This window comes from Siphateles boraxobius, unplaced genomic scaffold (assembly GCF_051911475.1).
Source record: "Siphateles boraxobius isolate OS27281-9 unplaced genomic scaffold, OSU_SipBor_1 18, whole genome shotgun sequence".
Lineage (NCBI taxonomy): Eukaryota > Metazoa > Chordata > Actinopteri > Cypriniformes > Leuciscidae > Siphateles > Siphateles boraxobius.
In genome coordinates, this window is record NW_027508788.1 from 13,194,384 (window position 1) to 13,221,575 (window position 27,192).

The window sequence follows — 27,192 nt, forward strand, 5'->3', positions numbered from 1 at the left end:
ATTACAATGCCTAAAATTTCAGCGCTGCCCATTTGTATATTATTGGCTTGCTTTCGCTTCCTGCCACACTGTTCTGGTATATTACAAAGAGAGACCGTTTTAAACCTCACTGACACGTCTTTTCTCCTGGCAGGTTATAATCTTAAAGAAATGAACATGGCATTTAACAATCAGAGGATTTTGAAAATGATCTCCATTCTTTCTGTGGGTACAACCTTGTCCGTCCTCTTGATGAACCATCCAAAACAAAGGACAAATTGTTCTCATAAAGAAGAGCCGGTCTTGAATCACTTACTAAAGCAGAATGTTGGAGAACTACAGGCTTGTTCTGCTATTATACAAGGAGACATGGACGGAGTGGACAAGGACATTTTTAGGGATCTCATGACCTCGAAAAAAAGAACATCCCTGCTATCCGAGTCATTCTATCTCAACACAACCAAGGATTGTCCATCCTACATCCGAGACAGAGGGTTTCTGACGCTTTCTCTCAGTGAAGAGGAGAGAGATTTCCCCATTGCTTACTCCATGGTGATCCATGAGAAGATTGAGATGTTTGAAAGGCTCTTAAGAGCTATTTACACTCCTGACAACGTGTACTGTGTTCATGTGGACCAGAAGTCTCCTGAGTTCTTTAAAGAAGCAGTTAGGGCCATTGTGTCCTGTCTGACCAACGTGTTTGTGGCCAGCAAACTGGAGAATGTGATCTACGCCTCCTGGTCTCGAGTTCAAGCGGACATCAACTGCATGCAGGATCTGCTGAAGTCACCCGTCCAGTGGAGGTATCTGCTCAACACCTGTGGCACTGATTTCCCCATTAAAACCAATGCTGAAATGGTTCAGACTCTAAAACAATTGAACGGAAAGAACAGTTTGGAGTCCGAGACCGTAGAGTCTAAAAGTGTGCGCTGGCAGTATCATCACAATGTTACGAACGGTGTTATTCGGACCGATGTTAGAAAGTCACCTCCGCCAATTCAGAGCCCTATGTTCTCAGGAAATGCTTACTTTGCGGTTTCAAGAGAGTTTGTGGATCACATCTTTAAAAACAAAGAGACTCAAGATTTCATGGAATGGGAGAAAGACACATACAGTCCAGATGAGCACTTGTGGGCTACGTTACAGCGGATGCCTTCAGTACCAGGATCAAACCCTCCAAACAGAAAGTACGAGCAGTCGGACATGAACGCAATTGCTCGTCTAGTGAAGTGGAGCTACCATGAAGGAGATCTAAAGAGGGGCGCTCCCTACCCAGCATGCACTGGGGCGCACAGGCGGGCGGTGTGTATTTATGGAGCTGGGGACTTGACATGGATTTTGAGGCAACACCATCTTTTGGCAAACAAGTTTGATCCAGAAGTAGATGATGTGGCGATCAAATGTATGGAGGCTTTTTTAAGGTACAAAGCTATTTATGGTCAATCATTACTAACAATTGAAAAATCTGACATAATTTTATGATGTTTTTAAAAACATCATGAAAAAAATTCCTTTTAAAATGTTTGTAAATATTGGAGAAATCGATGTTGATATGTAAATGAATAAATGTTTAATACAAAACTTTCTATGCTGGTCATTTTACAATGCAAACTGTCAAATTAAATTTTAATTAAATTAATAGATTGGCTTTATAAAATATTTGTACTTTTTTTTCTACAGACGCTTTCTTTTTGTTACACATAATATTTAATATAAACCAAGATTTGAACAGAGAGTACAAAAAAGAAAAGGTAAAGGCTGGGTCGATGAACTGTTTTTTTTCTTCTCAGTGTGTTATAATAATGAACATGCAGTGATTACTTACATAAAATGCATTCTAGAGATATTTCATATAGACGATGAATCCTTGTTTTTAATGATAAATGGCAAAGGTAATCATATCCATCTGTATTCCAAAGCTGTGACCTATACACTTTTTTTTTTTTGCTGTGACTTCACACATGCAGCGGTTTATTTGAGCAAGTCACTTGCTTTGTAAGACATTATACTGTATGTGGGTGTAGGAAATTATTCTGTCTGTGCTTGGATTAACTGCTCTTCTTGTTGTCACACTTTAACCACACATCCCGTGTTTGCTTCATTTCCCTTTTCTTATCATATCTTCTATGTTAAGATTAATTTGCATAGAACAAATGAAGAGTTCATTTGCAAAAACAATAAACGCCACATTTAAAACAAATAAACACATTTTGTTACAAAAGCCAGTATCGTCCACTGAGTTCGCGTTTTACAGCAGAAACCGACATGTGATATCAAAATATGCACAATATCAAAATATCAAGCAAGTAGTTGGTTTATTCCTACATCATCTATCTCTGTTTTATCAACGTTAATGACAGACACCTATTAGGCTGCTATAACTTTAAAGGCTAGTGCACGAATCAAGTGTTTGATTGGGTTTAAGAGATTGTATATAATTTAGATGTGTGTGTGACACAACGTACATGACCAAATACAAACATATACATTTATAATAAACCAGCTACTTGCTTGATATTGGGCTGAATTTACATTTATTCTATGCAAATGAATCTTGTAATCTCTATGTAATGTTTGTTATTGGCCTATTTATGAAAGCTGTTATGAAGGGCTGCCATATTCTTAAGAAACTTGATAAACATGGAAGTGAACTTATGCAGTAGGTTATGGTGTAACAAATCCTGAAACAAGGAAAGAATCAGCAGGAAAATTTCCAATGTTTAGATCAAACATAAAGCAGAACCAATAAAATGCTAAATGTGTGATAAAATCTCTTCCTATTCAGACCACAGAACAACTCATTTGAACAGTATACCAATGTCTACCCATGAATGAGAAACAAACTGAAAAAAATGAAGTTGAAATTCCACTTGTTATTATATATATACTGTCTAGATAATTAAACACTCTTAGAAGAAGTTATTGTACCAATTGAGTTCACACACTTTGTATTAGGGCTGCACAATTAATCAAAATAACATTGAATAACTTTCTGTGTTTTTTTGTTTTGTTTTGTTGAGTGTTTGTAGTTTGAATTGAGTCCTTGTCCAACGCACAATGGGTTGTGGGCAATATTAGCTGTTGAGTGTGCCGGAAAAAGAAGACCATATTTCAACATACTAATCGTTTTTAAAATATATATATTTAAACAAAATAAGAAAATATAGGACATCTTGATCCTGTTCAAAAGTTTTCACACTCCAGCTATGGTTAGTTCCCCCCAAAAAGGACAACTCTGTCATTAATTACTCTCCCTCATGTCGTTCCAAACCAGTAAGATCTTTGTTTATCTTTCGAACACAAATGAAGATATTTTTGATGAAATCTGAGAGCTTTCTGATCCCCCATAGACTGCAATGCAATTACCACTTTTGAGGCCCGGAAAGGAAGACATCGTTGAATAAGTCCATGTGACTCCAGCAGGGGCCAGTTGTTCAAAGGTAAACTGATCGGATTTTGGTTATCGGATTGGATCAAATCTTGAAAATGGGCTGTTCAAAAGGGAAAGAAGGAATCTGAAATCAGATTATATCACGGAATCCAATCCTAGTTTTAATCTGGATCAAACCTTCAGTTTGTGTTGTTCAAAACTTGTCAGGAAGATTTGGATAACTTTGATTGAAAAATTTGAAAAATTATCCTGATCCCAGGATTTCAAGGTGGATTCCAGGAAGAAAATGTTGTAAAACTTTAAAAAAAAAAACATTTGATGTATATACTTTTATTTATATTTTACACTTGACTTTTGTAACTGTTGTAACAGTGATAAAGTAGACATAGGCTACCAATTAAGCTATTCAGTATAGTAAAGTAAAAATAAAAATGATCTTGTCCCCATGAAATAATCCCCCAAACAGATTTCAATAACAAACAAAAATAATATATTCCATTTGTCTGTCATTCATCACCGTATATTAATTTCAAAGAAACAATCATCAGAGATGAGCCTGTCAAAAATAATTTTTAACAATTGCATATTATACGTCCAGTCAGTCCCTCATTCAAATTTTTTTTAACACGTTTTCAAAATATCCACAATGTATTTGTTAATGTATATTTGTTTTTTATTTGTTGTGGCTCAGATGAGGGGTCATAAAAGAAATTATGAATGGAAGTGGATGTTTTTGTTATTTTTGTGTTTCGTCTCAAAATAAGAAACACTTACAGTGACCCCATGTTGGCTCTTCTACCTGTTCTTTACTGGTAGCCCACATTGTGATATGTTGTCCCATTTAGAGCACTGGTAATCCGGATTCGGTAATCTTGAAAACTAGTGTATTTGGATCAGGGTGATCCAGTCCAATGTTGCTTTGAAAAACCAGCATAAAAGTAAGACGGATTACCTGATCCTGAATAGGAAAAAATGGGATTTCCAAATCTGGATAATTTTGAATGTTTTGAACAACTGGCCCCAGAGTTCAACCTTAATTTTTGGAAGCGATGAGAATACTTTTTTGTGTGTAAAAAAATTTAAAATAAATATAGACTTTATTCAACAATTTCTTCTTTTCTGTGTCAGTCTCTGACGCTGTTCACGTTGTAATCACAGTGCAACACCGGGTTCTATGTCAGAAAGGCGGCTCAGTATTGGCCGGTTCCTGCGTCAGCATCACACGCATGCCTCGTAGTAGGCCTACTCATGTTAACAGTGTCGGAGAATGACACTGAAGAGAAGAAATTGTTGAAAGTCGTTATTTTTGTTATTTTTTTTTTTTTTTTGCGCATAAAAAGTATTCTCGCCCTTTATAAAATTAAGGTTGAACCACTGGAGTCACGTGAACTTTTAAATGATTTCTTTACTACCTTTCTGGGCCTTAAAAGTGGTAATTGCATTTCATCAAAAATATCTTAATTTTTGTTTCCGAAGATAAACGAAAGTTTTATGGGTTTGGAACGACATGAGGCGGAGTAATTAATGACAGAATTTTAATTTTTGGGTGAACTAACCTTTTAATGCATCGTGTTTCCTTCCGGAGCATCAGTGAATGTTTGAACCTTTTTAATAGTTGTGTTAGAGTCCCCCAATTGTCCTCTCTATGATTTTGAGATCCATGTTTTCACAGTGTCACTGCTGGAATGGATTTTGCTAAAATATGCAAAAGAAGCTGGAAAACTGAAGAATTTGCAGGACTTGGAGGATTTTTCTGAAGAATATTGGGCAGTTTAACGGCTGAGGACAAACAAGGGACTCAAGAACAACCATCACAAAACAAAACAAAAAACAGTTGTGGATCATTAAGGTAAGGACACACAGTATTAATAATAAAGGGTATTTAAACTTTTGAACAGGATCGTTTTTATAAATTCAGCTAAAAAATTTTTTGTCTTGGACTATGTAGGCCTACTGATCATCAATTTAATGCTCTCTGCGTATAAATCTGTCAAATTCACGCAATCAAGTTGTCCCCACCCACTGAGTCCAGGAGAACTGACTGACATGTAGCCTAAACTGGCCAACCATCGATAAGAAATCATATCCAGCCAATAAGATTAGATCTTTTCAGGGCTGCCAACTCTCACGCATTGAGCGTGAGACACACGCAATTGACCCAATTCTCACGCTCTCACGCCACACCCCCAATTTCTCACGCTTAAGTGTCAACCCGGTAGGTAAAATGCCTGAAAGATGAGTTTATCTATATATCTACCTGTTGAGCCACTCGCGATCGACTAGTTATACCGCAAATTAGTTAAATATCCCGTAATCTAGAGTAAAGATATTGTGCTCCAAACCGCGCGCACGGCAGAGGTAAGCGAGCGAGAGACCTTGCGTGTGCAGACCAACCCCCCCCCCCCCCCCCCCCCCCCCCGTTGGAGTAGTCTCACGCCAAGCTAAACTCAAAAGTTGGCAGCCCTGTCTTTTGGATTTAATTATCTCGATTTCCTGAGTTTGTAGTACTATGCCGGCGTGTAGGCCTACTTGACTAGATGAATTCATTTGAAATGTGAGATGGACATTTCGAAATTATTCAAGAAATAAGAAGTGAAACACCCTCAGCGATCACATCAACGGCTTGATCAACAGAGCAGGTATCTGTAACTTAAGTTATTGGTTGCATTGTAATTTGGCAATAATACCACGATCATCATAGATCTTTCAAATTGGGTATTTGATACTGAACTGCCCTGTCACTGTTAAGCAACAATTATATATTTTTTTAGTCCTAGTATATATATATATTTTAATTTATGTGTCTGGTTGGCATATTTGAGCATCTAAAAGACTGAGCTTCGCAGAAACGCTCCGCGTCTGGTTTGGTTAGCGGTCTATGACAGACTTCTTCTGAAATTTGCTCTATTTCGCCAACGAAAATAGTTCCAAACAAAGACATGTTGTGCGTCTCTGCAGCAACACGCGAATGTTTCGTTATGGAATGAATCTGCATTTTTAAATGATTAACTGACCCATTCATACTCGCTAAATTCTTAAATGAATCAGCCGTTTTGAACGAATCGATTAAATAAATGACTCACTAACTCATTCATCAAGATAGACACTGCTAGGTAGATAGTCGATTACTGATTCCAAATTACATGACAAATTATTTTTAGTATTAGAGTGGTCACGGTCACTAACAATTATTTTGATAATCAAGAAATCGGTCGATTATTTTGATGATTAATCGAGTAATCAGATATTTTTTGTGATAATAAAAATAGACCTAAGCAAACAATAGCCTTTAAAATTACTTAAAATAAATATATAATAACAATAAGGCAATAATTTTGGTTCACATAAATAAAAAGCAATACATCATATGGTTTTATAGAACAACACTGTTAAAATACATGTACATTAAATACATGTAGATTATATAAACAATCAACTTATGTCCATTACCGCAGAGGGCACCAACGGCTTGATGTTGTTACACTTTACAGCAGATCAAATCCTTGTTTAATTTTGGCAAACAACATTTTATTCAAATGTTTACTTAATCTTTAATATTTGGTCTCTACTTTAAGAAAGTAATGCTACAGCTACTGTAATTTCTTGAACAAGAACATGTGGACATCAAAACATGCAAACTCAGTGCGAGGGTTTGAACTTTTATTTTAAAATCATGTAGAACATTTTGCATATTTAGAAACATATTGATGTATTCTCCTGTGTTGGCGTAGGTTTATAAATTATTTGCATTTCAAATCTGATGAAATGGCACATTGGGTTCCCAGATGAATGTTATAAATATATATATTTTTAAATCGAGTTCTCTAATTTAATCGAAGAATCGTGACAGCCCTAGTTAGTAACGCAATCCAATACAGTACACATTTATGATAATCTATTGGCAGCTTCCAGTCAATAACAGCTGGGTGTCATGGCTCTATTGTAGATTTTAATGAGTCTCAATGTTTAATGAGTTTGATAACATGTTATAATATCAGTGAGTATTATTAAAGATGATTGAGGATGAATGTTTTCAGTTTTACTCAGTGTGACATTGTGAACTTTTATTTTAAGAAGCACCAGTGAAAAATGTACACTCTTTGCCAGTTTAACTTTTAATCATATTTTAAGGTGTATTCCATGCATTTTGACACATGTATGCATATCTTCTGGGATATCCATTGACCTGTGAAAATATTTCAGACTCATACATGTACTCGTACTCATACACTCATACAAAACAAAGTAGTAGAACCGAGCTCCTCAAAACCACACTTTAAATGACGTACAGGATTTTGTTAATTAATCATATTTATTTGAATGTACAACAGAATACAGATGCAAAAAAAATGGTTGAACATTATTCAAATAGTTTATTACTTGGTAAAGTTGCATTTTAAGGGTCCAACAGTAAGAAATAAACAGCATCTTTTAGAAGAACAGAAACATTGATATGAAGCTAATGCCCTTCCTCACTGACCTGTATGTGTTTGTTATATGTTTGTTCTTTCTCACGTAACATTTCTCCGCATATGCTCAGACATCACTAACTCACACAGAAACATAAATGCTTTGTGAAAAACACATCATCATTCTCTGGATCGATAGTGTTTGTTTTACGTTCATTCTGTTCAAGTGTAAATTCATCGACTTTGAATCCGTAACATTGTTGATATCATGATATGTTCTACTGGTCACATGTCAGAGATGACTGGTTCATAAGACATCATGTGAGTTTAACTTTAGCAGAGATTCTGCTTCATCATCCTCTTCCTCACCGGCATGTCCGATCCGTCGTTCAGGGTTTCTGAGCGAGAAGCGTGCTGAGTTTGATCTTGCCGTCCATAGACGCGGTGAGGCACGTGCCACAGTCCATCGCTGAGCACCAATCAACCGTCACGACGGGCGCTTTATGACCACCGAGAGACAAGACGCTTTCCAGACCCACGTCTGCCTTGCTTAACTAGACAAGAGGAGAGATGATATTCGGTTAGATTTGTTAGATTTAATTACTAAAACTTTCAAATTAAGATGAAAACGAATTAAACAAAAATTCTAAATATGAATATAAACTATAATGCTATATCAATGCAACTAAAATAACACTGATTCGGTACAGATGTGTAGATTCCATCAGATTCAATGGATATGAATACAAATACTATTCGTACTATACCTCAGTTTACAAATGGTGAATTAATCCAAAGACATTAACAGCCACAGAACTGTATATTAAACTCTTTTAATTTCAGGTTAACATTCATTAAAACAACCCACCTCTCTATTTCAAACGAATTGTAATTGGAAATGATAGCCTAAGCAGTCACATGCCTTGTTCAAAAAGAATCAGGTTATTTTACTTTTATTAAAAAATATAATAAAATCTTAAAACATTATCTGTAATGCTAAAAGACAAATTTTTTTTAATGAAAGCTCTCAGATTTCATTCAAATATCTTAATATGTGATCCGAAGATGAACGCAAGTCTAAGGGTTTGGAACGAGGTCGAGTAATTTATGACAGATTTTTCATTTTTGGGTGAACTAACTCTTCGACCCCTACTAACCCCACTGAATCAGACAAGGTCAATAAGAGTGTCATCTAGTGGAGAAATAATAGGATTTAGGTTTTATGGTGCATCCAAGTCATGTCGGAAAAATCATATTTAGTTGAGTTGGCACATGAACGGCACCACAAAGTCATAATTACAAGTGGGAAGCTCAGAGTTTCCGAGGTTGGAGGCAGTTGCTGTACATTTTGTCTTGTTAACTTGTATACAAACTTGAACGCATGATTATGTTCAATCTTTGCGGAAATAAATACAGACAAAAAAAAGATTCATGGCTTTTGAGAATCGATATCGAATCGACATGATTTAAAAAAAAAAAAAAAAATTGAATAAAGGACCAGCCTTAATTGATAATGACAGAAACGGCTAAAAAGATACAGGTAACAAAACAGAGAACCACATAAAAAACTGAATCAATTCCTCAATGAACTGAGCTCGTCTGTAAGAGCGGTTGGTAAGTGTGTGTTTACCCGGTAGATGTTTCCTCCATTACTGGCACACGTGAGAACATGTTGCCCCTCAGAGTCGAAGGCGAAGAGCCGACCGTGTGGAACCTGAACCTGTTTATATCCGCTGTAACCCGACAGCACAAATGGCCCCACGGCATCCTGGGATAGCGAGTACTCCGACTGTTTCACGCCACAGCGGTGGATATTCCACTGAACAAACTGACAACAAACACAACATGATGTTTACATACAACAATCTCAGATGAACATGAGCAATTTTTAATTGTTGGTGTCTAAACAGAAATGAATGAATTGTTGAATCAGAGCTTTAAACTTTTTCACTAAAATGAATCAAACTCTAAAGGTGCGGTCACATTTATCATTGTTTGTTGAATTTTTGTGGGCAAAATCCGGTCATATCAAGGAATCCATGCGGATTTCATGGTTACAAATTGTGTAGATTTCACAACAGGTTCAATTAAAGTATTTATTTTAGGTTCCCTTAGATTTTAAGTAGAGATTCACTGATGTATTAGTCGCCGATATTTTTTAGTCGCTGATTCTTGATCAATTTAAAACCATTGGAAATAGCATGAAAAAGGCTGGTATAGCAAACCAATAGTTTATTAATTAACTTTGTGTGTTGTATTATGCATTTCTATTTATTTAGAAAATATGAAAAAGTTCTATAATAATAAGTAAAATATGAGGTAACGTTATTAAGAAATATTTTATCGCAAAAAAAACTCTGAATGTTAAATTAATCCAATCCATGTTCAATGAAAATTATTAGATGATGCAGCAATAAACTAGCCAGTATACCTTAATTTATGCATTTTTTAACTTTTCATCAGTGTGTGTGGCTCAAAGACATAATTAGTTTTAATGACATTGATCAGCGATTACAGAATAGATACGTATAAACACAGGAAGAGATTCCCATCACCTTCCCGTCCTCTCCGATACTAAAGACCGTGTTCTCGTCGTAGCTGAACTCCACGCTGTACACTTCACCATCATGAGCCTTCCAGCTCAACGCGCTCTCATAGCGCTGCATGTCTGCAGAGAAACATTTCAACATGCAAATTAAATGAGAGACACTTGGTGTCACGAAGCAGGCGAGGAAGAATAACGAGTAGAAGAAGAGGCGGATCCAATGCAGACAAAGGGTACAAACACAACAGCTTCGCACAAAAAGGCAAATATAATACTGGACATAGAGCAGGGGGCTTAAATACACGGGAGATAACCAACTGAACAAGAAACAGGTGCGCAAAACAATCAGAACCAAGGCAACAAACTAGTGCATAAACCCAGAAAACAGAAAAGAAGTGGGAAAATAGGGAACAAAAATCAGAAGCTGAACACAATGAAATACAAACTTAACATAAACCTGACACTTGGGGTTTAGAAGACAGCAATATTATCGATTTAATGGCACCAGGGGCCTATACCATGAAGCAGGTTTAGGTCGCTAGCCAGCTATGTTTCAGTTTAATTTGTATCAACCCTGGGTTTTAGGGACCATGAGAGTGGTTTGGCTTTTAGCAGTGTTCATCACCATAGTAACTTACGCTCCACGGCTAACCTGGTCCGGGGCAGGTTATGTTCCAGGTAAGAGATCGCAAACCGAAATTGGACCAATCAGCTGTGAGCAAAGTGACATGTCTGATGCGATAAAGTCACTCCACCTGTTTCTACTCCAAATTAAAGGTCACTACATAGCAAATTATTTTTACAGACAATATCGTCTGGTTTTTAGTGATGCTTATTTAGAATAATACATTTGTATGATTTAGATATTATTTATGCAATTATTATACCCTTTATCAATCACACATGTACAATTTTAGTTCATCAATTATTATTACGCAGTTTAAATGAATAAATATATAAAGGTAATATAAATACACTTTAGCATCAATAGATGAAGCTATAAAATGACTACATGTGAGCTTAAATGTTCAATTCTCTCTATACCTTTATCAGCTGTATAAAATAACTTCAGAACTTTTACTTGCACTGATATACAATAGCGAGACTTTTTCTTTTAGTTGTCCTCTTTCATAGACAGCTGTTTTCTTCTTGCTGTGTAAATTTGTTTAAATTCTTAATATTTTTATACTTTTATTTAATAAGTGAATTGCGCTGCTTCTCTCGCGATAAATTAATCTCAGTTTCACTCTCTCTCAACATGTGATTGGCTGTTCGCTACTGATGTCACACTTAAACTCCTAAACTCAGGATCAAAGCCTGAGTTGACAGAGAAAGTTGATGATCAGCATCATGGTACCAACAAAGCCTGGTTGGACTGGTTTGGTTTTGTCAACTCTAAACTAATCCTGTAACCCTGAGTTTGTTCAACTACCATCATGGTACAGGCCCCAGGACTGACACAAAATTAAAACTGAATTGAGCTAATGTCACTAACTTTGCAACATCGATAAAGTTATTGAACTGAACTGAATCAACACTGAACTGAATTGAACTAAATAATGACACTATTGTCTTCTGTAGTGCGGCTTTATAGCTGAGATTGAATTTGTTTCATAATTGATGAATTTTGCAACATCAACACTGTTATTTTCCTGAAGCTGATTCGAAACGGTCTGTATTGTATAAAGTGCTGTAGAAATAAACAACTACCGAACAGTCGTATCATCCCGTCCGCCGCTCCGGTCACCAGCAGATTTCCGTTGTGGTTGAACGCCGTGCAGTTTATGGCGACCGGTCCCGGCTCCAGCGAAAACTGCAGCTGAACGCAATAACAACAAGATAAACGTCAGTAAAACCAGTGTACAGTCGCTACATTTCTGTGTTGGTGACGTTTGGCTTCAGTACCTGCTGCTTGACCGTTTTGGTGTCCCACAGCAGCAGATGTCCGGATATCGGACCGGATCCTCGTGCGTCGCTCTCTGTCGCGACAGCAAAATCAGCAGCTTGAGCCGCCGCGGAGCAAACGAACGACGTCCCGCTGGGACTGCAGGCCAGCGACAGGATCCTGAACACACACAAATACGTACTGAGTGAGTGTACTACTTTATAAAAGTAGTACGTGAGAGTATGCAACAATAGCTTATCAATAAGATGCATGTAGAAATTGAGATTTAAATATTGGTGCTTTAAACCAATAAACCAATTTTGATAAACCGACACCGATTCTTAAATTCCAAAATTCAATCTTTTGGTCTATGCTGTTTTCAGTTGATGCGTGAAGAAAACTACACTAAACATTATTTGTTGCTCCCATCCAATCAATTGTGATGAGCTTTGTGCTTTTTTTGTACTTTTTATAAGAAAGTCTCAGCTTTAAAATTTTGTCAATTTTATTATACAAATCTAGTTTTGACAATCTTGATGTGTCTCAGTTCAAGCGGCACGTGAACCGATCATCTCTTTCATCTTTACTACTAGTTACAGCACCAAAGAAACATGAATGAACATCAGAGAAATGCTGAAAGGAACAGAGCAACTGATTGAAATGAACCATGTCTCATGTAATCGATCAATCAATGTTTCAACCACGAAAGTCAATAAAACAGCTTGAGAACAACTAAATAAATTACCATTAACTGTTAGTTAGCTCTACAGACCTAGATAGCTACCATTAACTCTGCAGGACAGCATTTTGATCAATATATGCTCTATATTGCATATTTATTATATTTTTACTTAACCTGTTCTTCAATATTAGGGATACACCGATATATAAAAATTTTGCCCGATACGATAACCGATAATTCTTTATAATTAAAAGCCGATAACCGATATATTGGAAGATAAATCTAAATCCAAATTATATATAATTTTGTCTGATTACGAAAACAAGTCTCACCATTCAAATCCTTGTGCCATGCTCACAATTATTACGTTCTCATTATAATATTATGTAGCCAATTTTACAGACTGCACATATTGCAGTGAACCGTATTTTCCTTTTTTGAAGAGATTCCAATCATATTTCAAGCAATTTAAAACCATGATATTGAACAGTGCACATCTTTCAGCTGAAGGAAATAATCCATTATTTATCAGCTTTAACATATCAGGCAAATTTTCTTATCGGGACGATAACGATAACATTAAAAATGAACATATGCCCATACCGATATGGTGCATCCCTATTTAAAATGTAATGTATGTTTGAATACATCCGTCAAGTATGTTATGAAAGCCACAACTTGAAATGTTACAATAAAAAAAAAACTGGAATAGAAACATAAAAAGTATATTTTTTTTTATAAAACAGCCATATGTGCAATTTAAATGTTTGTAATGTACTGACAGGTTTCCCTAAACAGTTCACCACATTAGTTGAGAGAGATTGATTTATTTTGAAATCGAATCATGTAATTTGTGTCAATGCCCAACACTAGTGATCTGTGAGGACTCACCGCGGGTGGACGGTGTCTATTGACATCTCGTACAAACTCTTCTTGGCGTCCGTGTCGTAAAGCCTCACCGTGCCGACGCCACTGCCGAGCAACAGCTGCAGGAGTAAAACACCACATAAACCAATAAAACCAACCAAATACTGTTTTTAGCAACATTTACAGCTTAAAAATGCAAGCACTGTTAATGTATATGCCATCTGAATCTATATATCTGGCTATATTCATGAACAGCGTTGTGCTTTACCAGTCTGTCAGGCTTGGCCGCCCACTCCAGAGAGAGAAGCGGAGACTTGGACATGATGGTGGCTTTGGTTTGCATGATGGGATTGAAGGCCCAAACCTTCACCACCCCGTCCACATCCAGACTGGCCACTTTTCTGCCCGAGCAGTCCACCCTAAAACACAAACACACAACTGATGATGCCGATAAAAGCTCATATGGTGAAACTAAAACACAGAAACGACCATAAGCTCATTAACATATCAACACCAATTCAGTGTTAAGCATCTGAAACCGTATGCAGAGATTAGCCAATCACAACAGAGCTCATTTACATACAGCAATCCTACAGCAAGTATAATAATCAGAGGATGATGATGATTATTAGACAGTAAATTATGACTGTTTTTAAAAGGAGACAGTTTCCAAAGTCTTGTTGTTTTTGAACTCTACTAGAACAGGTTTTCCTGCTTGAATGTTGATTATTTTCCTCATATTCTCCATTGTTGCGGCTCCTCTCTTCCCAGTCTGTCAGTAACGCTCTGTTTACTTCCTGTCTCTATGAAGCCCCTCCTCCTGAAAAGCACACTGTGCTCTGATTGGTCGGCTGGAGCAGTGTGTTGTGATTGGTGGAGCGCTTCGAGTGTGTTTGGGAAATGTCCCGCCCCTTACCATAACCATCAGTTTAACACACTACTAACTAACTCACCCAGGCCCCGCCCCTTTATTCTGCGTATTAATTATTTAAATGAGGAATATTGACGTGTTCGTTCCCGGAAGAAACTCAAGACTACATTGGAGGCGTTTCAGGAGTTCAGAAATACTGACACTGGTATAGAGAATAACTGGAGCTCAAACAACAACATTACACACACTGAATAAAGATGAACATGAAATAAATCATAATACGACCCATTTATTGTTGCCTGGCCGCACACACCTGCAGTGCATGATAGATGAGTGATGTTCTCCATACTCTTCCTGACTCAGCTTAATAAAGGGCTGCTCCACTCCAGCTCCGCCCACTTCACAGACTCGCGTCTGATTGGCGGAGTCTGTTTGATCAGGAAGAGCTTCGGTTTGAGTGTCTGGATCCAAATCGGTTTTCTTCTCCGAACTCTGTGGAAATCAAAAATACACACGGAGAAACACGATAGATAATGCATGATGATGTCAGTGTGATTTTCAACTTCATTATATGTGGAATCTGAGGGTGCAAAAAAATCTAAATATTGAGAAAATCGCCGTTAAAGTTGTCCAAATGAAGTCTTCGATGTTGCTGCATCCATTCACAAAAATAAATGTGATATATTTACGCTAGGAAATTTACAAAATATCTTTATGGAACATGATCTTTACTTAATATCCTAATGATTTTTGGCAGAAAATAAAAATTTTATAATTTTGACCCATACAATGTATTGTTGACTATAGCCACAAATATACCTGCGACTTATGAGTGGTTTTGTGGTCCAGGGTCATATATATATATATATATATATATAAAAATTGTAATAATAGCAAACCCAGGATGAGTTTAACATTAGTAAACATGAACTAAGAATGAAAAATACTTCTAAAACATTTACTAATCTTAGTTAATGTTAAACCAATGTTAACAAATGGAACCTTATTGTAAAGTGTTACCAGAAATCTGAACATTTATAAAGTTAATGTAGTGCTTCTTCGGTTTAGTTTGGTTCATGGAACTTTTAAAATCCCCATGGAGAAAATGAATGGGGAAAATACGTCCCGAACCGAATCCATTGAACGAGTGTTTGGCTAGTGTTGTGCCATAGTGCCGCAGAAACCACTGAACATGAGCAGCGCGAGACAGAGAGGTCTTTGTTTCTCGGACCTGCACTGAGGGTTTGGAGAGCAGCTCTTTTCTCTCTTTCTCGTGGTCATGCACTCTTCTGGTTCGGGGATGACCCGTGGCCAAATCCACCGTCACCGCGGAAACAGCGGCCGTCTTCAAGTCTTTCGCGGCGGGCGGATCTTTAGCTTTCACGGACTGAAAATCACAGAGAAAAACCTTCAGATTAGCGGAAAGACTAGTTGCTACATTTGTAACATTTATACAATAAGGTCCCATAAGTTAATGCATTAACTAACATAAACTAACAATGAGCAATACATTTGTTACAGTATTTATTCATATTTGTTAACATTATTTAATACAAATACAACTGTTCTTTGTTAGTTTAGCTCCATCCAATAATTATAAAAATATTTTTGATTTTAATCATGTAAATGTTTAAATTGGAGAATTATCAATACTCTAAAAAAGTATTTTTCATGAATAGTACATGTTAACTAATGTTAACAAATGGAAACTTATTTTAAAGTGTTAGCTTAGTAAAATAACTAAAACTGAAATAAAAATAAATACAATTTTAAACTTATAAAATGACTAAACTAATAAAAAAACACTTCAAAATCACTAAAACTTTAATTGAAATGAAAAATACAAAATAAAAACTAACTCAAAATATTTACAAACACCACAAAGTTTATGCCCTTTTTCGGTACTAGACACTGATATAGAGAAGAACTTTTCATGCTCACACAGCAACATTAAACACACTAAAGAAAGATGAACATGGAAAGAGCTTAAAGGGATAGTTCATCCAAAAAGCCCATGATTTACTCAGCCTGAAGTAATGAGGAGGGTTCATGAAGGCCTTATGAAGCGAAGCCATGCGTTTGTTTAAGAAAAATATACATATTTAACACGTTACAAAGTAAAACGCCTAAAGCGCAACTTGTGACGTCAGAAGTAGCATAGAGTGTCATGGCGTAGCATAAATATCAGCAGTGCGTCACATTACTCGCATAAGTTACGCTTTAGACCCAAGTGGAATCCGTATGTTCGTTTGGACGGAAGCTAGTTATTTTATTTTATAAAGTTTTAAATATATTTTTCTTACACAAACGCATGGCTTCGCTTCAGAACTGGCCTTTATTAACCCCATCAGAGCCTGTGGAGAACTTTTATGATGGACATATGCACTTTTATATGATGTATAGATGCACTTTTATCATGTATAGATGCACTTTTATGATGGACATATGCACTTTTATATGAAGTATAGATGCATTTTATGATGGACATATGCACTTTTATGTATAGATGCACTTTTATGATGGACATAATGCACTTTTATATGATGTATAGATGCACTTTTATGATGTATAGATGCACTTTTATGATAGACATATGCACTTTTATATGATGTATAGATGCACTTTTATGATGGACATATGCACTTTTATATGATGTATAGATGCACTTTTATCATGTATAGATGCACTTTTATGATGGACATATGCACTTTTATATGATGTATAGATGCACTTTTATCATGTATAGATGCACTTTTATGATGGACATAATGCACTTTTATATGATGTATAGATGCACTTTTATGATGTATAGATGCACTTTTATGATGTATAGATGCACTTTTATGACATTTACATTTATTCATTTAGCAGACGCTTTTCTCCAAAGCGACTTACAAATGAGAACAAAAGCAGTGAAACTAACAGTAGGACAACAATATGCACGTGCTATGACCCTTCTCAGTTTAATCTGACGCAGTACATGTAATTTTTTTTATGATGGATAGATGCACTTATCATGGATGAATGCGCTTTGATGGACTTCAAAACAGAAACAACCATTCACTCCCATTCTAAAGCTGGGAAGAGCCAGGACATTGTTTAAAATAACTCTGATTGTATTCGTCTGAAAGAAGAAAGTCATATACAACTAGGATGTCTTGAGGGTTAATTGTCATTTTTGGGGGAACTATCCCTTTAATAGTATCTTAACGATGTTGAAATAATGCTGAATGTACCTGTGCTCCGACGGGAGAGTCTTTCCGGCCCAGCGAGGCCTGTGTGGGCGAGGACTGTGGCCCTGGGGCCGTTTTCCCAGGAGCCCGTCTGGTCTGAGGGAGGAACGTGGAGAAGAAGTTTCTGGTCGGCGTGGTCATGTTCACGTTCCTCTGACTGTATACGAGATCACTGAGAAAACAGATCAAACATTGCTCATGTTTCTGAGAACACACACAACACACTACCTGATTTTCCCGCTCACTTCCCTTTCTTGGTTTTCCCTTTTCCAGTTTGAATGCTTTTAAACTTTAGACAAAGAGGCTTTTTGTCAAGAATTTTAGTTTAAAATGATTTAATCTTCACAAAAAGCTTGCAGAAACAGGAACAGAAACCTTTACACCTCGTTGATATTTGTGCAGATCCGTTCTGTGTGCTTCATGTATCAAAAATTGTTTTGATTTCATATTCTTTTACATGATTTTTTCACCAAATCAAACATATCGAACCCCATATTATCACAGTGATGTGCATAAATGATCACAGACACAATCAAGACTATTGTGAGGAAGTTACGTTTCAAGTGAATGTTTATTCACTAGTCAAACGCTCGTCAGTCGCATTATTTTCAGTTCATGCTTGTAAACATCGGCATAATGTGAAATGGTTGGATAAAAACACCCAGATTTTTCAATGATTTCAGTCCTACAGTCTCCTCACAGCTCAGTGTCTCCGAGTCGGTCCATGTGCTGGACGTACGGCGGGAGTTTGTGATGCACCATCACCTCATCTTTCTTTAGGCGGGATTCTCCTTGAAGAGCAAATAACTGGAACGAAGGGAGATGTTTGATTACAGACAGATCCATCTTAACAAAATTACTGCTCTTCTAAGGGGGTTAATAGGCCACTAAAAGTCACAGATCGAAAAAGAATCAGCATGAATCAACTTTAAAGGGACAGTTCACCTTGAAATGAAAGTAAAGTCCTCATTTACTCACCTTGGTGTTGTTTTAATGCCGTAAGCCCTTCATTCGTTTTTGGACCTCGAAAGGAGAAATTTGTTTGGTGAAAAACAAGCTTTTAATGTTGTTTATGTGTCTATGTGGTGTTTTTAATATGCTTTAAGACCAACCATGTGTAAATTCATAAGTCGACAGCATTGCTGAGTATTTTCTCCTTAAAACTGCAGTGAACCAAAGAAATCGCTGGTGTTTCTGACGTCACAAACTACCTTGTAACCAATCAGATCAACGTGTGATCGTCAACGAGTGGATCTCTGAGTGAGTGAGTGGAGGCGGGGCTCATTTGCATATTCATAGAACCACGCATACTAAATGAGGTAAGGGTGTGGAGTTACATTCAAGATATTTTAAGGCATGAAGAATTTGTTTTCAAGGAAAAAACGTTTAAATGATCTAAGATGAGTTTAAGGGATAAAATGATTGACTAAAGGGGGACTTTAAGGAAAATCCTGATCTTGGCCGTTGGTCTGTGCTCGACTGCATGTTCATGAGACTATTAACGCAGCAGTTCACTCCGACTCGCCCAGAAAAACACACAAGTTGTGAGAAATCAAGATTGATGAAAAAAAAAAAAAAACACATCATGAAATAAAATCCGTGTACTTTCTATATATCAGTGGTGTTCATTGAAACAAGTTATCGTGTTCACAACTGTCATCTGACAACCGGAGTTCTGGTCCAGAGATATTTAACTTTACTTTTTGGGGATTTCTAGGTATTGTATTTTATGTTGCGTGTTGATTTATCACAATTTGTTTCTTTTACGGAGCAGGGACAAAATTCTCCTTTTGTGGTCCAGAAAGGGCGTACGGCATTAGAACAACACTAGGGTGAATAAATGAGGACTTTACTTTCATTTTTAAGGTGAACTGTCCCTTTAAACTCTCCTCTTCAATTGATTGGCTAGAGGAGCCGTCAATCTAGAACTAGTGGACGGCTTGGTGACATTGGTGACACTAAATACCCTCCTCATTTAAATAAAATTAGAATACATAGAATATTTAGAAAAGCAAGTGATAAAACAGCATAAGTGTACACAAAATGAGAGCGAGAGAGAGCACAAAACAGCAGTCAAATAATGGAAAACATTATTTTGAATTCATGAATCAGTTTTGTGCAATGTAATTTTAAATAAGTTTTGATGAATGCTTATTTTTTATACAAGTGTTTACATTTTTGCAAAACAGTGTCGCATGCTGTGATACTTTTAGCGTGAAACTAATGTCATAGCCTTCTTCCATTGTAAGTGCATCACTGTACATGTTCGAGCTGAAAAATTTATATTTTAGTGCATCAGGCATTACTGCCTAGCTCAACTAGTAAACAGTGAAGATCTCACCATCTGTCTGAACTGCTCGTTCTCCTCCTGAAGACTCGTGATTTTCTGTACTTCACTGTCAAAGCTCAAGAGCGCAGGCAGAGGTGAAGCTGTTAAGGAGCACTATCAATTTCATCACATTATATATGATTACATATGATCTGCATAATATCAGGGATCAATGCACATTAAACATTTGTACACCCTAAATGTCATTTCTAAGCATCAAAGCCACATTAAGGCTATTTAAACAGCTGAAGGACGATCATAATCCCCCCCATCCCATAATAGACGCATGTTACAGTGAGCGCATGGGTTGTGTTTGGATATGCATGCACTGGAAGAGAACGCTGAGGAAGTTGTGCAGAGACACCAGGAAAGTGTCGGCCCACTGGCGGGAGAAGTACGGAGAGAAGACGGGATTCTGTTCCGGTGTGGAAATGAACGGCAGAGCGAACCATTCCCGCCACTCCGGCTGAGCCTGCAGCTCCAGCGCCTGCTTCTGGAAAAACTCCTGCGTCTTCTCGGGATTCCTCGACTGAGACACGGGAGATACAGGATGAGTCTCACAACATGAACGACAGACAGACACCGAAACTAACCTTTTAAATTTATTAATTATCATTTATCATTCATTATTATTTAACATTTTTATTATATATTTATTTTGTATTATTAATTATATTAAAGGACAACTATGTTTTTGGTAAAAATATTGAAAGTATGGGGCCCCTTCTTCCCTTGTAGTTAGTCACCCAAATATATTTTAATAAACGGATATAATTCATGCATGTAATTAGATTTCACAAACGTAATTCCTATCGACCAGCTCGACTGTTTTCCAAAGATGGCTCCTGCTTGTATATGTGAAGTGTACTTTATAAAGTATCTTCTTATTAAACTGTCTGTACACTTACACAGTTCTTAATGCTTCGGTTTGCAGGTATAGACCCTCATTATGCTAGCGTGTTAGTGTGGGGCTATTTTGAGCCTTGTTAGTGGTATCAACTAGCATTTTTATTTTTACTTACTCCCTATTTACTAGCATTATAAGCTAATCTGTGGTTCGAGCTAAAACTGGGTACATTCGATTATCATGAAAACACATCCCAGAGAACGGTCGACTCGGTACCCATGTGTTATTACACCCCTAGGTTCATTTTGCGCCGGGATTGTCCTTTAAAGTCGTCATGAAATTATTTTATCGTATTTTATTTATGCTGTGTATGCTGAGGTGTGTTGTGCTGTGTATGGGCTGAGGTGTGTTGTGCTGTGTATGGGCTGAGGTGTGTTGTGCTGTGTATGGGCTGAGGTGTGTTGCGCTGTGTATGGGCTGAGGTGTGTTGCGCTGTGTATGGGCTGAGGTGTGTTGCGCTGTGTATGGGCTGAGGTGTGTTGTGCTGTGTATGGGCTGAGGTGTGTTGTGCTGTGTATGGGCTGAGGAGTGTTGTGCTGTGTATGGGCTGAGGAGTGTTGTGCTGTGTATGGGCTGAGGTGTGTTGTGCTGTGTATGGGCTGAGGAGTGTTGTGCTGTGTATGGGCTGAGGAGTGTTGTGCTGTGTATGGGCTGAGGTGTGTTGTGCTGTGTATGGGCTGAGGTGTGTTGTGCTGTGTATGGGTTGAGGTGTGTTGTGCTGTGTATGGGCTGAGGTGTGTTGTGCTGTGTATGGGTTGAGGTGTGTTGTGCTGTGTATGGGCTGAGGTGTGTTGTGCTGTGTATGGGCTGAGGAGTGTTGTGCTGTGTATGGGCTGAGGTGTGTTGTGCTGTGTATGGGTTGAGGTGTGTTGTGCTGTGTATGGGCTGAGGAGTGTTGTGCTGTGTATGGGCTGAGGAGTGTTGTGCTGTGTATGGGCTGAGGAGTGTTGTGCTGTGTATGGGCTGAGGAGTGTTGTGCTGTGTATGGGTTGAGGTGTGTTGTGCTGTGTATGGGCTGAGGTGTGTTGTGCTGTGTATGGGCTTAGGTGTGTTGTGCTGTGTATGGGCTGAGGTGTGTTGTGCTGTGTATGGGCTGAGGTGTGTTGTGCTGTGTATGGGCTGAGGTGTGTTGTGCTGTGTATGGGCTGAGGAGTGTTGTGCTGTGTATGGGCTTAGGTGTGTTGTGCTGTGTATGGGCTGAGGTGTGTTGTGCTGTGTATGGGCTGAGGTGTGTTGTGCTGTGTATGGGCTGAGGAGTGTTGTGCTGTGTATGGGCTGAGGAGTGTTGTGCTGTGTATGGGCTGAGGAGTGTTGTGCTGTGTATGGGCTGAGGTGTGTTGTGCTATGTATGGGCTGAGGTGTGTTGTGCTGTGTATGGGCTGAGGTGTGTTGTGCTGTGTATGGGCTGAGGTGTGTTGCGCTGTGTATGGGCTGAGGTGTGTTGTGCTGTGTATGGGCTGAGGTGTGTTGTGCTGTGTATGGGCTGAGGAGTGTTGTGCTGTGTATGGGCTGAGGAGTGTTGTGCTGTGTATGGGCTGAGGTGTGTTGCGCTGTGTATGGGCTGAGGAGTGTTGTGCTGTGTATGGGCTGAGGAGTGTTGTGCTGTGTATGGGCTGAGGTGTGTTGCGCTGTGTATGGGCTGAGGTGTGTTGCGCTGTGTATGGGCTGAGGAGTGTTGCGCTGTGTATGGGCTGAGGTGTGTTGCGCTGTGTATGGGCTGAGGAGTGTTGCGCTGTGTATGGGCTGAGGAGTGTTGTGCTGTGTATGGGCTGAGGAGTGTTGTGCTGTGTATGGGCTGAGGAGTGTTGCGCTGTGTATGGGCTGAGGTGTGTTGCGCTGTGTATGGGCTGAGGAGTGTTGTGCTGTGTATGGGCTGAGGTGTGTTGTGCTGTGTATGGGCTGAGGAGTGTTGCGCTGTGTATGGGCTTAGGTGTGTTGTGCTGTGTATGGGCTGAGGTGTGTTGTGCTGTGTATGGGCTGAGGTGTGTTGCGCTGTGTATGGGCTGAGGAGTGTTGTGCTGTGTATGGGCTGAGGTGTGTTGTGCTGTGTATGGGCTGAGGTGTGTTGTGCTGTGTATGGGCTGAGGTGTGTTGTGCTGTGTATGGGCTGAGGTGTGTTGTGCTGTGTATGGGCTGAGGTGTGTTGTGCTGTGTATGGGCTGAGGTGTGTTGTGCTGTGTATGGGCTGAGGTGTGTTGCGCTGTGTATGGGCTGAGGTGTGTTGCGCTGTGTATGGGCTGAGGTGTGTTGTGCTGTGTATGGGCTGAGGAGTGTTGTGCTGTGTATGGGCTGAGGTGTGTTGTGCTGTGTATGGGCTGAGGTGTGTTGTGCTGTGTATGGGCTGAGGTGTGTTGTGCTGTGTATGGGCTGAGGTGTGTTGTGCTGTGTATGGGCTGAGGTGTGTTGTGCTGTGTATGGGCTGAGGTGTGTTGTGCTGTGTATGGGCTGAGGTGTGTTGTGCTGTGTATGGGCTGAGGAGTGTTGTGCTGTGTATGGGCTGAGGAGTGTTGTGCTGTGTATGGGCTGAGGAGTGTTGTGCTGTGTATGGGCTGAGGTGTGTTGTGCTGTGTATGGGCTGAGGTCTGTTGTGCTGTGTATGGGCTGAGGTGTGTTGCGCTGTGTATGGGCTGAGGTGTGTGTGCTGCACCTGAACGCTGTGTATGACGTAGAAGCGGTAGAGGCTGGTCCTCAGTTTGCTGACGGTGGGTCTGTAGACGTCCTCCAGTCTGGAGAACAGCCTGCGGTCCAGATACGCCCAGTACTCCTTCAGACCCGCCAGATCGAAGTTCTGAATCAGATGCTGGAGCTGATCGATGATTTTATCAACCTAGAACACACATCAACAAAATTAACATTTACTATATCACATATAGTATTATACACATGCACATTTGATTAATGCATACTCATATTTGAATGCACATGACCTTTTTGATGTGATAAACCTTATTTAATGTTATTAAAAGCCTGTTAAATATATTATATATTAAATATTTTATATTAAAGAACATGATGCAGAACATCTAAAATATGCCAGCCATAAGCTCTGCCCTTTGCTTTCCATGTAGTTTAATGGTTGTCTGTTTCATGGTGTCCTGCCAAATGCTATTCTGTCTGTAATGTTACTGCCTGTATATGACAATTATCGACCTATTGCATTAGCCATTATCTTATCTAAAGTACTGGAGAGAATACTGAAAGCTAGAAGTGTATTGTCCTTACTAATGACAATCAGTTTGGGTTTAAAAGAAAGCATGGAACTGACCTGTGTGTCTATGCTCTTAAAGGGACAATGTGTAGTTTTTTAGGTATTTTATTATATAAAATTAATATTTTTATTCATAAATATGTCCTCGATGGTGTACAAATACCTCTGCCAATTATCTGACTTATACTCGTAAACGAAGAATTTATTATCTTTATATACATGTGACGGGTAGGTCCACGGAGCCTTCCATGTCGTTCCGCCATCTTGAAAAACTATAATAGTAGAGAGGGTCAAAAAGTACTAGGCCAACGCGTTTCCACAAGGCGTTTTCGTTCAGAGCCAGCGTCACGTGACTGAAAGCAGCAGAAACGGAGGAGCAGAGCAGTGAGAGGCGCTTGTCACTCACATCCTGTCATAGCTTTTTGGTACATAACAGCTACCGTAGATGCAACACGCATTTAAAAAAGTGAGACGCTGGAGAGCACAATTCGTTTGAATGCAAAATACAATTTCACCGCTAAATGGGAGAAATTCCTACACAATGTCCCTTTAAAGAGATAGTGTCCAGGTACACAAGCCTGAATACATCTATATTCCTATGTTTTATTGGTGCGTCAAAGGCATTTGATAGAATTAATCATGAACGATTGTTTGTAAAATTGCAAAATAGAGGAGTCCCTAAATTTTGAGTGAGAATTTTAGTGTTTTGGTTTTGGTATGCCCATCAAACGTTTCTGGTTAAATGGGACAATTTTGTATATCTGCTCTTTTCTATGTTAGTAATGGAGTGCGACAAGGAGGAATCATGTCTCCTATTGTATTTAATGTTTACATGGATGAATTATCAAACCAGCTAAATAGGTTAAAAACTGTCTGTCTTGTGGGCAACACTGTTGTTAATCATCTAATATATGCAGTCGATGTGGTCCATATAGTGCTGGGCAACACAGATGCTGGAGGTGTGCTCTCAGTATGGCCTTGATTATGATATAAAGTATAACACTAAGAAAAGTCACAATGATAGTTAGAAGCGATGAGGATAGGAAATCAACTTTCCCGACCTTTTATTTGTCAGATAGCTCTCTTGCTGTGAGTGAGGAAGTTAAATATTTAGGTCATGTCATTTCCAATGACTGGACGGATGACAAAGACCTATACCGTCAGCGCTGTGACATTTATTCTCAAGCTAACATGCTTATAAGGAGGTTTTCTATGTGCTCTGACTCTGTGAAGTGCTCTCTGGTTAAACCCTACATCACACCGCTATAAACTGCTCAATTGTGGCCTAACTAGGGGTGTAACAATACATCGTGTCACAATATATCGCAATACAAAAATGCAACAATATGTATCGTGGATAATTTACCCAGAATAAAAATTACCATGTGAGAAAAAATTCAAGTTTTCTGAGTCAGTACTACCTTACACTACAATATATAATGTTGAATATAATGTACAATAATGCAATGGGGGAATATTTGTGGGTCCTGATAATGCCAAATGTCCTATGTTACCAGTAAAAGGTGGCGTACATTATTTTAAATATATCTAGCCAGTGACAGAGTGCAAGCATATTCGTCTAAAATAATTCTGTATTTTCAGCATCAGAATCATGAATATTTTTATTCTGGTGTCATCACTGTCAAGCCTATTCATTTACACCCACAATGTAATATCAAATTAAGCATTTAATCAACAGAACATTTTTTGTTAACCTTTTATCATATGTCCTGGAGTATCGCAATAATATTGTATCGTGAGTTCAGTATTGTGTTATGTATCGAATCGTGAGATTTACACTCCTAGGTCTAACTACAAGAAAGAGTTTGCGGAGGCTCATACAATCATACAATGATGCAGTGAGTGACGCTGCGGTTTCGTGTCCCTAGCTGGCATAATGCCAGTCATTTGTTTGTGTCTACTAGAGTGCCAACTTGTGAGGCACTCTTAAGACAACTGATGTTTAGTTTTATGTGTCGCCTGGACAAGTCAGTGAACCATATAATTGAAGCCCTAGTCAGTCCTCTGAAAAGCTGTTATAGATACACCTCTAGGTTAAGACGACATTGGTGCAATAGACTGTATATCCTATAGGCTAATATGGAATTTTTATGTATGTATTTTTTATTTATGCATTTCTTTTTTGTACTGTATGATGTGTTAAATGGACCTGTGTCTGCAGTAAAGCTATATATATTGTCCTGTTGTTATACTGTCCTACACTTCTGCATAAGCCAGGCATGCAGGAGGAGGTGAATAAACCCATAACTCACTCTGAAGCCTTTCTCCTTGTCTGATTTGATCTCTGAGTCCAGATGTTTGAGTGTGCTGTTGAAACCTCGATAGATCAGATACTCTCGCACCAGATCATCTGTTCTCTCCACCGCTGCGGCCATTTCACATACTGTACCAATTCACAAACACAGGTGTTGCATATCATGCATAAACACAGCATTTTACATGCACGATTATTTTGCATACAAAATGTTTCAGAATAAGGGCGAGTCATAATAAACTAGTGCATATTAGTTATAATCTGACTCAAAAGACAATGAGTTGATGCATGAGACGATCTGTTTACTTCGCCTGTAGATATGACACTGTCATTTATCAATTAATAATTACAAATAAAAATGATTTGAGCAGAAACAGCGATGAAGACAAATAAGGCTTTACCTGATTAAAATACGAGTTCGATGTCTTCCTGTTTTCAACTTCTGTTGGTCATGTGATAGTTAGTGTCACGTGATAGACTCAGCGGACAGCGCACGGTTCACGCCCACCGCCAGAGGGCGCGCTCACACTGCCATCACGTGCAGAAAGTAATATTGCTGTAACACTTTTTGTAAGGTGTCATTAGTCCTCCATAGTCGCTTTAATTGCGGT

General features: G+C 38.5%; 3 protein-coding genes across 3 annotated transcripts in view; 2 read left to right on the forward strand and 1 right to left on the reverse strand.

Annotated features, from left to right (window-relative positions):
- The window catches only part of LOC143741164 (E3 ubiquitin-protein ligase TRIM17-like), a 41,793-nt gene extending 40,233 nt beyond the window's left edge, over positions 1 to 1,560 (forward strand). Inside the window, exon 8 of the mRNA XM_077233583.1 lies at positions 134 to 1,560. The gene's annotated coding sequence lies outside the window, so the exon portion shown is untranslated. The remainder of the gene's footprint in view (positions 1 to 133) is intronic.
- On the forward strand, positions 151 to 1,560 carry LOC143741169 (beta-1,3-galactosyl-O-glycosyl-glycoprotein beta-1,6-N-acetylglucosaminyltransferase 3-like). The gene has a single exon (XM_077233597.1). The coding sequence runs from the start codon at positions 151 to 153 to the stop codon at positions 1,459 to 1,461; it is 1,311 nt and encodes a 436-aa protein (XP_077089712.1). The 3' UTR covers positions 1,462 to 1,560.
- Positions 1,561 to 7,663: 6,103 nt separating this feature from the next.
- Positions 7,664 to 27,062, reverse strand: wdr91 (WD repeat domain 91). The gene is made up of 16 exons (XM_077233496.1): positions 26,983 to 27,062; positions 26,580 to 26,710; positions 23,746 to 23,925; positions 20,513 to 20,720; positions 20,204 to 20,286; positions 18,563 to 18,669; positions 17,866 to 18,034; positions 15,861 to 16,016; positions 14,943 to 15,121; positions 14,027 to 14,177; positions 13,783 to 13,877; positions 12,230 to 12,389; positions 12,035 to 12,143; positions 10,335 to 10,447; positions 9,410 to 9,607; positions 7,664 to 8,333 (listed from the first exon to the last, which is right to left on the reverse strand). The coding sequence occupies exons 2-16, from the start codon at positions 26,700 to 26,702 to the stop codon at positions 8,169 to 8,171; spliced, it is 2,196 nt and encodes a 731-aa protein (XP_077089611.1). The 5' UTR covers positions 26,703 to 26,710; positions 26,983 to 27,062; the 3' UTR covers positions 7,664 to 8,168.
- Between the last annotated feature and the right edge of the window lie 130 nt (positions 27,063 to 27,192).

What these genes read in the sequence shown, in the direction of transcription:
- LOC143741169 (XM_077233597.1), top strand. Translation starts at nt 151, where the DNA reads ATGAACATGGCATTTAACAATCAGAGGATTTTGAAAATGATCTCCATT.
- wdr91 (XM_077233496.1), bottom strand. Translation starts at nt 26,702, where the DNA reads ATGGCCGCAGCGGTGGAGAGAACAGATGATCTGGTGCGAGAGTATCTG. An exon ending in CCAAAACGGTCAAGCAGCAG is followed by an intron (nt 12,144 to 12,229) that starts GTACTGAAGCCA and finishes TATTGCGTTCAG; the next exon opens with CTGCAGTTTTCGCTGGAGCC. An exon ending in CGGGATGATACGACTGTTCG is followed by an intron (nt 10,448 to 12,034) that starts GTAGTTGTTTAT and finishes GTTTCTCTGCAG; the next exon opens with ACATGCAGCGCTATGAGAGC.